Source organism: Rhizopus delemar, genomic scaffold (genome assembly GCF_000149305.1).
Source record: "Rhizopus delemar RA 99-880 supercont3.1 genomic scaffold, whole genome shotgun sequence".
In the NCBI taxonomy this organism is placed as follows: domain Eukaryota; kingdom Fungi; phylum Mucoromycota; class Mucoromycetes; order Mucorales; family Rhizopodaceae; genus Rhizopus; species Rhizopus delemar.
The window spans coordinates 5,005,952-5,017,396 of NW_027137827.1; the positions used below are offsets into that span (position 1 = coordinate 5,005,952).

At 34.0% G+C, this 11,445-nt stretch overlaps 5 protein-coding genes and 1 non-coding gene across 6 annotated transcripts; 2 read left to right on the forward strand and 4 right to left on the reverse strand.

Moving 5' to 3' along the window:
• Positions 1-566: 566 nt before the first annotated feature.
• Positions 567-1,218, reverse strand: RO3G_01939 (uncharacterized protein; the record flags this gene model as incomplete). The annotated part of the gene is made up of 2 exons (XM_067656530.1): positions 567-683; positions 793-1,218. 2 exons carry the CDS (start codon positions 1,216-1,218, stop codon positions 567-569), a joined length of 543 nt encoding a protein of 180 aa, XP_067512631.1.
• A 1,401-nt stretch (positions 1,219-2,619) lies between these two features.
• RO3G_01940 (uncharacterized protein) lies at positions 2,620-4,142 on the reverse strand (the record flags this gene model as incomplete). Its single annotated transcript, XM_067656531.1, has 3 exons — positions 2,620-2,648; positions 2,809-3,435; positions 3,479-4,142. 3 exons carry the CDS (start codon positions 4,140-4,142, stop codon positions 2,620-2,622), a joined length of 1,320 nt encoding a protein of 439 aa, XP_067512632.1.
• Positions 4,143-4,441: 299 nt separating this feature from the next.
• On the reverse strand, positions 4,442-5,659 carry RO3G_01941 (uncharacterized protein; the record flags this gene model as incomplete). The annotated part of the gene is made up of 1 exon (XM_067656532.1): positions 4,442-5,659. The coding sequence occupies one exon, from the start codon at positions 5,657-5,659 to the stop codon at positions 4,442-4,444; it is 1,218 nt and encodes a 405-aa protein (XP_067512633.1).
• Positions 5,660-7,383: 1,724 nt separating this feature from the next.
• Positions 7,384-7,455, reverse strand: RO3G_19024. The gene has a single exon. It is a non-coding gene; the product is annotated as a tRNA-Glu (tRNA).
• A 1,218-nt stretch (positions 7,456-8,673) lies between these two features.
• Positions 8,674-9,693, forward strand: RO3G_01942 (uncharacterized protein; the record flags this gene model as incomplete). The annotated part of the gene is made up of 1 exon (XM_067656533.1): positions 8,674-9,693. The coding sequence occupies one exon, from the start codon at positions 8,674-8,676 to the stop codon at positions 9,691-9,693; it is 1,020 nt and encodes a 339-aa protein (XP_067512634.1).
• Positions 9,694-10,806: 1,113 nt separating this feature from the next.
• RO3G_01943 (uncharacterized protein) lies at positions 10,807-11,165 on the forward strand (the record flags this gene model as incomplete). The annotated part of the gene is made up of 2 exons (XM_067656534.1): positions 10,807-10,835; positions 11,000-11,165. 2 exons carry the CDS (start codon positions 10,807-10,809, stop codon positions 11,163-11,165), a joined length of 195 nt encoding a protein of 64 aa, XP_067512635.1.
• Between the last annotated feature and the right edge of the window lie 280 nt (positions 11,166-11,445).

The window sequence follows — 11,445 nt, forward strand, 5'->3', positions numbered from 1 at the left end:
CAAGAAGGAAGGCCTCTGCAGGATCACAACTCCAACCAAACTTATAAGCATAGAGGTGATAGTACACTAATTTGGAGCTGTTTGACAGCAAACGGAGTTGGATATATCGCTCAAGTGCTCGGAGACTTAGATTCAGAGCTGTATTGCAAGATTATGACGGAGGATATGCTCCCTTCATTAGAAGAATACGATATGTTAAATGATGACATTATATTTCAACATGATAACGATCCAAAGCATACATCTAGATTAACACAAAAATGGTTCGTAGATACTAAGGTACAGCTACTGAATTGGCCAGTATATTCACCTGACTTGAATCCTATAGAAAACTTATGGGATTACTTAAAAGTCCGGCTGTATGCTTATGAAACTGCACCCTTAAGTATGAAAGAACTATTTGAACGGGTTGCAGATATTTGGTACAATGAAATTACAAAGGAATACTGCGAGCAGTTAGTATGCAGCACGCCGCGAAGATTACAACTTGTTCTGAAAGAAAAGGGCGGCGAGATTAATTATTAGCTAATAAAATAAAAAATGCCGACAAAAACCCAAAAAATTGTTCATTTTGATTTTGGTTTTTGATTGGATATTTTCCAGCCTTTACGCATAGCACGTGATATGCTTACGGTGTAGTAAATAGCTGAGAAACAGTGCTTCATAATGGTTTGTGCTGAGTGCTGATTGGAGATTATGCGAAGCAGATTCAGTACGAAATGTGTAAAAGGCGGTTCAAAATGAACAATTTTTTGAGGTAGTGTATCTATGTCCTGATCTCGATGTTTGTACATGTTTCACATCTAAGGCAACTCGATCAAATGGTTTTGCTGAAACTGCTACGAGATATAATTCTTCTTTCAACATTTTCTTCCCATGCATTTGGCATCTGTAACATTTCTTGACATATTCCATGATATCGTGTGACATATTATCCCAGTAGTAACGAGATGATATTTTGTGTAGAGTATTATTGTAAGCCAGATGACCTCCTAATGGATGTTGGTAGTATGCGTACATGATTTCTTCTGCTTCCTTTTTGTTTAATACTTTTCTGATAATCCCGTTGTCTGTATTGTATCTATACAAGATGTCTCGATAAATTGTAAACTTATTTGCTTCTTTCTTGAGGTATTTCTTCATTCTAGAAGTTGCGTCTTCAGCTATTTTCATTGTTTGTAGATATTGTGTCAACTGATCGATTTTGTATTGTTCCATTTTGCTTATAGTTTGAAGTTGGTATGTTATGTCGGGATTTTTATTTTTTTCTTTTGTACTGTTTTTATAAGGTTTTATGGATTTTGTTTCAACTACCCCTCCCTTCCTCCATGTAGTTTTGGTAAAATATATATATAGATTGATATTGTTATTTATATGTCTTCATTGTTGTGTATCTTTAATATCCGAGCCTTGATAAAAAGTCTGCGCTCTCGTTTACTCTTCCAGGTCGATATTTTATTTCGAAATCGTATTCAGCAAGTGTTGTGATCCATCGTGCTATAATTCCGGTAGGATTTGGTGATTTGAGTAATCCGTGTAATGCTGAATGATCTGTGATAATCGTGAATCTTTTTCCCAACAGATAAGGACGAAACATTTTTACTGCCCATATGACTGCCAAACATTCTAGCTTTGTCGGTGCGTAATTTATTTCACTGGACCTTAGTCCCCTACTCGCGAATATGACTGGATGCTCGTGACCATTTTCATCTAATTGTGTAAGGATACACCCAAGTCCTGCTTTTGAAGCGTCTGTGACCAAAATAAAGGGTTTATTGAAATCGGGTCTAGTCAAGACAGGAGCGGTTGTAAGCAGTTTCTTCAAGGTTTCAAAGGAATCAGTGGTCTTTTCTGTCCATGGAACTTGTTTAGTAGTTTTTGTTTGATCATGTAAAGGTCTTGCTATAGCGGCAAAATTCTTTATAAATCGTCTATAATAAGAAGCCAAGCCTAAAAATCCTCTGACTTGTTTGAGTGTCTTTGGTTGTGGATATTCGATGATTTTCTTGATTTTTTCTGGGTCTGTTTGTACACCATCTTTTGTTACGATATAGCCAAGGAATTTGAGATGATCTTTGAAGAAAAAACATTTTTCAGGATTTAGTTTGAGATTTGCAATTTGTATACATTGAAAAACTTGTTCCAAGTGGTGTAAATGGTCTTGTTGGTTAAATGAATATACATTTAAGTCGTCTATATATGCTACCAGGCACTTATTAATGAGTGGCCGAAAACATAAATCAATAAGTCGTTGGAATGTGGCAGGAGAGTTTACAAGTCCCATTGGTAATGTATTGTAATGGTATATTCCAAACTTTGTTGTGAAGGCAGTTAATTCTTTACTATCTTCTTCCATCGGTACTTGATGAAAACCAGCTCGCATATCTAATGCTGAGAAAACTTTAGCTTTTCCTAACGTGCCTAGCAAGTCATCAATTCGTAGTAATGGGTATGCATCTTTTTTTGTAACTGCGTTAAGCTTTCGGTAGTCTATTACCATCCTGTATTCTCCATTTTTCTTTTTAACTAAGATGACTGGCGCAGCCCACGGACTATTTGAAGGGGATATTACACCTAGTTTTGTGTATTTTTCTAGTTCTTTTTGCAAGTGTTCTGCTTCTAAAGGGCTAATCCGATACGGTCGGTGACTGATAGGCAATGTGCCTTCTTGTACAGTTATTTTGTGTCGTAGCAACTTTGTATAGCCGATACTATTATTATCCCAATCGAAAATTTCTTCGTATTTCTTTAAGAGCCTTTTTAACATTCTTGCAATTTTTCTATCCATTTCCCCAATTTCAAGCTTACTGTACTTTTCTGCTTCTAAAGTTTCTTTATCTTCATCTGAGGTTTCTTTGTCCATTGCTTCGGTCATTTCCATAGTACAGAGATGAATATTCTTTTCAACATCATATGCTTGTATAATCGTATCTTCTTTAAGGTTGAGTTTTTCCAAGATTCCAATTTCTTCGCCTGGATCCAAAATTATATTATCATTAGAGCGGTTATGTATTCGAATTTCCAAGCTCTTTTTGTTGGTAATAAAGTTGTGACAAGGGTCAAGGATACCGGTTTTTTGTAGAATTTTGGTGCTGGTTATTTCAAAACTATACATTAATCCCCTAAGTTCATCTTTAGGTTTCTTGATTATGATAGTCTTTGATGAGTTTGCCGGGATAGTTAATCCATCTGATGAGGCTTCCAGAATGCATTGATTTTTAAGATTTTTTATCTGTATGTCTTTCTTATAGTCATTTTCAAGCAGTAATAGTGAATGCTCTTCATCCTCAACTTCTTCTTCTTCAGTAGATTCTTCATCAGTGCTTTCTTCTGATTCCTCTTCAACTTCATCATCTTCTGAATCTGCTTTATCGTTTTCAAAGTGCACTTTTTTTCGTTTCTTTCGAATTGGTTGAACTGATTGGATGCTGGTAACTTTGGATATAACTGGAAATTTTTTGTAGAGGTGTATTCTTACGCAAAAAGAATATTTCTATTTCTGCCTTTTTGTTTTTATAGGACACTTTCAGGGTTGAACTATTGAAGTCAATTTTGGCCTTTGCTCTGTTTAACCAGTTGTTTCCGATAATTAAATGAGTTGGGCAAGTTGGCAATACTTCAACTGTACACGGAATAATTAAATCCTCTTGTACTTCGATAGGTACGTCATATATTACTCCTAGAGCAGGCTGTTTAGAACCGTTTCCCAAGGTAAATACGCTTTCTGAGGCAGCATCTATTTCTAATCCTAAAGCATCTGCCAGGGATTTTGACATACACGTCTTGGCAGCACCACAGTCAACAAGTACTTTCACCGTTTTGTCTCCGATATTGATTTTTGAATATACGGCAGTGGTATGGATGTCATCCTCTTCTATTACCGCCATAGTTTCCTTTGATGTTTCTGTTACAGGTATTCTTTTGGGTCTACATGCACTTGCTAATTTCCTTCTAAGTGTGGGAGCAGCTACCATCAAATCTCCTACAGATATGTCTGCTTTTTGATTCATAACATCTGATACAATATCATATCTGATAGGTGGGGCCTTCGTTTTTCTTTTTATTGGCTTTGGCTTGATTTCAATAGGGAGATCAGAGTCTACTTCCATACTTCCTGTAGCCTGTATAGGTTGTTTGGGCATGTTGCTTGTTTCCTTGACTTGATTACGTTTGTTTACACGCCTAGTTACTGAAGCACTATTTGGTTGTTTCCATTTTTCTCTGGTTGTCGGTTTAGAATAAGGTTTAGAGCTTAGGACTTCAGGCGGGTGTTCAGGTCTTATAGCAGCATAAAGATCTTGGGCTTGATATGTGTTATCGTATTCATTTTGGGTAAGTATGACATTGAGATTATGTTGTTGGTTTTGTTGTTTAATGGGTTTGTTGTTATGTTGGGTGTTCGATTGACCATTCTTTTGATTATCAAAAGCAACCGACCCATTTAGTTTTTTGATTGCTGATTTTGATAGCGGGGCTGAGAGGTGCCTTGCTGGGGTTGATTATTATGATTATTAGTTGGCTGATTTGGATTACGATTATGATTGTCATATTCATATCTTCCATAACTATGATCATAATTATTCCTGTATCTGTTATCGCTTCGGTAGTTATAACTGTTATTTCCATTTCGGTTATATTCATTGTTGTGAAAATTGTTATAGTTGTCATATCTAGGACGTCGATTATAATTTCTGGTAGGTTGAGATGAATGTTGATGTAGATTCAATTCACTGCGTATAGTTTCTTGAATAAGGTTAACCAAGTCATGTTGTGAGTTGGTATGCACTGATTGATTGTTATGTCTATTCATCGTTGGTTGTGTATACAAATGATTATTATTTGTACTGCCTTTCACTTCCATAGTGACTAGTTGATTTGGACCTGTGATTATTTCAGAATAGGGAGCCATATAGTTATTTCCAAAATTATTTCGTAAGTCATTGATAGGTACGGCATGAATATGTCTTTCTTCTGTGTCGATTAACTCTACGTTATGATTGTTTGCACCATGATGTTTTGTATATCTGTTATCATCATGATATATGAGGGCATTGTTGACGTTTCTTGGAATAAAAGGGTTATCCACCATGGCTATTTTACGTGGACGATTGGCATTCCACCATCCATCAGCATGATTGATCCATTCTTGGAATGTATGGGCACTACTTTGTATGCAGAATTGTTTAATTTCTTTAAGTAGACCAACACGAAAACGACTTTCAATAACTGCTTCACTTGTAATGTTCGCAAGGTCAGCTGCTTCTCGTAGTCTTGCCAAAAATATTTGAGGATGTTCTTGTTCACCTTGGAACATTTCGTTAAATTCTAATTCATAACTTTGAATTAGTTCAGGTGTGATGTAGTGTTGCTTGAGCAATTCAATGGCTTTGTCATATGTGACATTAGGGATTCTCTTGAGTATTTCTTTTTCAAAGTAAATTTTAGCAGCGCGTCGTAATTGGGATTTGAGCACGATAAGTTTTCTATCATCACTGAGAGTATTAGTGATTGCAAGGTAAGAATCAAGTATTTCTTGAAAATGGCGAAAGTCTTCTCCTTCATAGCCATAAAATTCAATTAACCTTGGGCGAAAACCTTGAGAAAAAGTTTGGTTGTTAGCATTTGCCAACGCGATTTGTCCTGTAGGATATGAGGCCATCTTGAAATTTGATATATTTGTTTTTGGTATGTTTTGTATTTCTTGAAGTAGAGTTTTGATAGTTTTCTTGACGATTTGTTTTAATTTGATAGATTTTTCCGAGTGTTTGTTAATAATGTTTGTGATTTGTTGATTTGTTGATTTGTTCCCTCGTAGTGACCACCAAATGTAACTTTAACGTTTTTCTCGTTATGGCCTTAAGAGTTTAGAAGTAAATTTGACTTTTCTTTAGAGTTTAAAAGAATTTGAGATCAAAGATTTGTGTTTAAATGAATAAATTTGGTTTGCTTGTAGTAAGTGACCACCAGACCTTGTATTGTAGATCAAACAGTAAAAGGTAATAAAGAGTTTTCTTGATAAGAGAATATAAAAGTGATACGATGAAGATAATTTGACTTCAAAGGACTGGACTTGCTTGAGTTATAAAAATAAAAATAAAGAGTTTTGATAAAGAGGAACTCGATGTTTATTTGAATAAAAAATATTCTTTTTAAGTGAAGTTCAGTAAAATTATAAAAGGGGATATTGTTATTTTAAAGGTTGGCTTGTAGTAAGTGAGTTAAATTGGGTAAAGTTTGCTTGTAGAGCTTGATTTAAGGTAGTGATTGCCTTGTAAGTTGTTGTTTTGTATGGAATTTAAGCAGATGCTTGATAAGTAGTGACCACCAGATCTTATGTGTAAGATCAATACGATGTTTCTTGATAAAAGTTAAAGTAGAGTAAAAAGTTTAGGTAAACAGGGACTTTCTTGTTAAAGTTTGTTAATTATTGAGTAGAAATATATGATTTATTTAAACTGACTAACATTTTCTTTACAAAAAGATGGGATATATATATATGAATATTTTCTTTTTTTCTTTTTAGCTTTTCTTATTTTTTTTTTTTGACTTTTTTCATTTTTCAACTTTTTTCAATTTTCGACTTTTTTCATATTTTGACTTCTTTCACTTTTGCTTCGTGTTGTGAAATCTTTATATTTCAGGGTTTAGATAGGATTGAGGTAAGTTGTTAATATAATATATCGTGTTTTGAAGAAGGTGTTGAATATAATTTATATCCAAAGAAGTAAAATTGAATAGATGTATGTTTGAGTGTAAGTGACCACCAGATCTTATTAAGTTGATCAGACTTGAATTGAATAAAAAGAGTAAAGGTAAAGTAAAGATAAAATAAAAGGGATTTACAATGAAATATAAGTTTCAAGGGATTATTGGTTCTTCCTATTTGTATAAATAAAATAAAGAGATAATTGGATTCAAAGGATATTTATTATGATAAAGTAAGGTAATGTAAAATAATAGGTAAGATAATAGGATAAGATAATAATAATAATTGAAATATTTATAAAAAGATACTGATATTTATATGTTTTTTGATTTTCATATTTTTATGCTGTTTTTGGTTTTTCTTTTGTTTTCTTCTTTTTTTTGTTGTCCTTGAATTCCTTTGCTATTAGCATAGCATCGTTTGCTATTGTGATAGCATCTCTCCTATAACCATAGGGGTTTCCTTTTTCGTGTTTCGTGTGTTACAGTGTGACCTCTTTATTCACTTCTATTGTCACATTATCTTTAGGGACTGAGGTCCCTCCTTCGACTGAGTCCTTTCTTCAGCAAAAGTTACACCAACTGCGTCACAACATCTAAAAATGGAATGAAAAGTATGACACTATGACAGGTGCGACAAGTACAAAATACGTACTACGTAAGAACGTAGAATCAAGCTTCCCCAACGGGGAATCGAACCCCGGCCATGTCGGTGAAAGCGACAGATCCTAGCCACTGGACCATTGAGGAATGGATATTTGACGAAGACGTATTTTTGTCAGGAGTCGCCTTTGATTCCTTTTTGCACTGCAAATAATAGCTAATATTACTCGAATATTAAGAGCTTAATATTACTAATTTTAAGACTCCTTTTTTTAAAAGTTAATAGATCATTCAAAATCATAGATTTTCTACTGCAAATGATGTATAAGCTTAAGGATTATATATGTAATTGGTTTGTAGCTTTAAAGAAAGCTACCATATATAAAAAAAACAAAAGCTTATTTTTTACGCCAATGATGAGCATACTAAAAAAGTGAAAATAATTGATGTTTAAAAGGAAAGGCTCCGCTGTGGATTTTAAACTCATTTATCCTTTCTTTTTTTTGTTTTTTTTTCTAAGTTATATTCCTAGGCAAAACCTCATCATTATATTTTGAAGCCAGTGTTACTTTCTGTGGCTTGAGTTTACTTAAATTTTTTTTTCATCTTTTTTTTTTTCCACCTTTATTTTCTTTTTCTTTTTTTCTTTTCTTTTGCATCTATTTCGTGGCAATTTTTTTAAAGGTACTTATTTCATTAAATTGCAGTAAAACATCTAATTTAATCTTTATTTGATTTAGGTCTGTTGTAAACATAGTTATTTTCTATAAGATATCAGTTGTATTAAAATAATAACGATACACAAAGATTAAACTATGATTGAACAATTCCACACTTTTCCAAATTTAGAACAATAAGATCAGTATTTGTCATCCTAGCGAGTCTAATCAATTGTCAACCCCAAAAGTAATTAGATCAAAGTTAATTGACTGGTTATTATTTCTATTGTTCAACTTCAGATGCATACAGTGGGTCAAAATACCTCACAAACCTCAGCACTTTTTGAGGTTGTTGTCTTCTGGATTACTCAATAACTTTTGTATCTTTCTCAAATATTGCACAGATGTTTTCCAATACGTTCAGTATATTTCCTTGAAATTCCGACGACGGAAATTGAAAAATGAGCGAATAAGTAACGATGAACTGGAGGCGGTCTTTTTGTGAGGTATTTTGACTTTCATCAGTTATTTCTTTTCTCCGCCATAGGTCATTCCAAACAATGTTCCGGCAAGTTTTAGACATTTCCCGGATAGCGCAGTCACTCCAGAACATAAAATTTAAATTTTGGAAAAGAACTGATTATTATTTCTTTCGCTAATCCGTAAGTAAATTTCTGTCTACTGCATCATCCATCCATCTACAAACATGCCCAAATCCTTACCATACGAAACTCAAATGGACATCAAATCAGCAATAGAGCATGATGTATTGACTGATGTTGTTGCAAAACGGTTTGGAGTGCATCAAAACACCGTTATCAACTATGCAAATAAGTGGATGCCTAACCGGATTCGCAAGAAAGGCAGCAAACAACGCCTTGTAAGCGACATCACTCGTCGTCTAATCAAGCGAGAGGTTCTAAACGGCTCATTAAGGACTGCCAAGGAGGTCCACCTGAAGTTGGAAGAGTTGGGCTATTCTATGTCGTACCAATCCGCTATTAACGTTTTGCATTCTGTGGAGATTTTTGCCGAGATAAAAAAGAAGAAGCCTTTACTCACTGCACAGCACAAGAAAGCTCGATTAGCTTGGGCTAAAAAGCATCAGTATTGGACCATTCACGACTGGCGACGTGTCATCTTCTCGGATGAAACCAAAATTAATATTTGGGGCTCGGATGGCTGTAAATACTACTGGAAGCGTAAAGGAGACCGTCTTCAGCCTCATCACATTGAAGTTACAGTGAAGCATGGTGGTGGTATCATGTTGTGGGGCTGTATAACCAGTGAGGGACCCGGGTATGCATGTCAGATATATGATGGCACCATGAATTCAGAGGTATGCCAAGAAATCCTTGGCACAAGCCTTAAGGACACGCTCGGGTACTATGGCCTAGATTGGGAATCATCCATTTTTCAGCATGGCAACGACCCAAAACACCGATCAAAGTCAACAAAGCAGTATATGGAAGATAACAGCATGTGTTACATTGATGACTGGACATCCCAAAGTCCTGATTTGAATCTAATCGAGCATATATGGCATCATCTCAAGCTGAAGCTAAGCATGTACGAACATAGAGCAAAAAGCATGCACGAACTGTGGCAGAGAGTGGAAAAGGAATGGATTTCCTTTACTAAAGGTCAATGTTTAAAGTATATCGACAGTATGCCAGAAAGAATACAAGCTGTCATTGCTGAAAAGGGCGGATCAACTAGATATTAATAAAGTCAAAATACCTCACAAATAGACCGAGGTTAAGTATCTGTCTCCTAATAGATCTCAGCTAATGATCTGAGTTTAAAATTTTGGTACACAGTAGTGTACATATGGATGACTTTATATTTCAAATTTGAAATGATTGAGCCAATTTCTCATGGAATTACATCAAAAATAAGTAAAAATCATTATACGTTTGTGAGGTATTTTGACCCACTGTATATTAGAACATCGACAAGCTTTAGCTTAATCATTGGTTCTTCAGCACGACATCGTTGCCGAGTCTATATCTTTTATATCTACGCTCGCAAAGAATATAAATAGATGCCAACTTTTTATTCATTAAACGGGGCTCTTTTGCAATATAAAGAAATCTGCAATAAAGAAGGATTTTAATTTTATATTGCTGCTATTGTTTTTTTGTTTAATTTTTTTATTTAATCTTACGATTAAAACACGCTGTATTGGTCATTTTTGAATTTTGAAAAAAGACTCAGGTGCGAAAAAAATAAAGAAATTGAACAGTATTTTTGTTTTTTTTGTAGGGTAAGTATTCATAAAGTTATTCACGTTTTAAAAAAGTGTCTGTTTTTTTTACAGATGATCTTTTTTTGGAAAGCCTGTTCCCCTCTACTGTTGAAAGACCGATGTCTTCTTTTTTTATTTTTGAGGGCAAAAAGCGGAAATCAAAAGCATTTTGCGATTATTTTGTTCAGAAGAATACATATTAGGAAGGCAGCCTGTGGTTTTTAGCTTAGATCATTACAAACGTGTTACAAAACGTAAAAAAATGACCTGGTGAAAAAAAAAGTAAGTAAAAAAAAAAGTAAGTAAAAAAAAAAGTAAGTAAAAAAAAAAGTAAGTAAAAAAAAAAACGAGTCTAGCAATAGAAAGTTCATTGTTCAAATGAAAACACTAATCTAACAACAATTACACTTCATAGAAATGCAAATACCTTTACATTATAAAAAAAGAATACGTGTATATTCTAAAAGAATAAAAAATAAAGCTCTGCTAACATTTTGCTACAAGGCAGTTATAATTAACAAATACAGTAGGTCAAAAAACTGCTGCAAGGAATCCATTTTTCTTGGTTTTTGTAGCGCATATCCTGTTACAATGGCACAAACTGCCTCTGTTCCCACATAGTAAATTTCCTACATGTCTTGAAAAATCCGAAAGAGTTTAAGCCCTATTGGATAAGTATTGAAGGAAGTATGAGATGCGCAATTTGAAAATTTGGAAAAACGAAAATTTTAACGGAATGAATTTATTTATTAATATTTAGTTGAACCTCCTTTTCTATTAATAGTCGCTTGAGTTCTTTTCGAAATGTTATCTACATGACTTCCGAAAAGATATTTATCGAAATCAATTCATATTTTATCAACTTGTTCCCAAAGCGCATTCGTGTTCTTTGCTCTACGTTCGTAATATTTGAGATTCAACTTCAATTGATGCCATACGTGCTCGATTGAATTTAAGTCCGGGCTCTAAGCTGGCCAATCGTTAATATAGCTCTCTTGGTTACTACATAACTAGGCCATTGTAAATTATGCCTTGTGCTTTGGGTCATTGTCATTGTGTTATCTCGTAAGAATAAAAAAGACTATAAAATTCAACGAGACTGAAAAAAGTTATCTTTATTTAATATTATAATGTCTGGTATTTATACTATTTTCATGGAGGTTTAATTAAATCCTTTTCAAGATACTTTAATTAATTATAACTGTAGATCTAGTGTCAATAAGTTTTAAT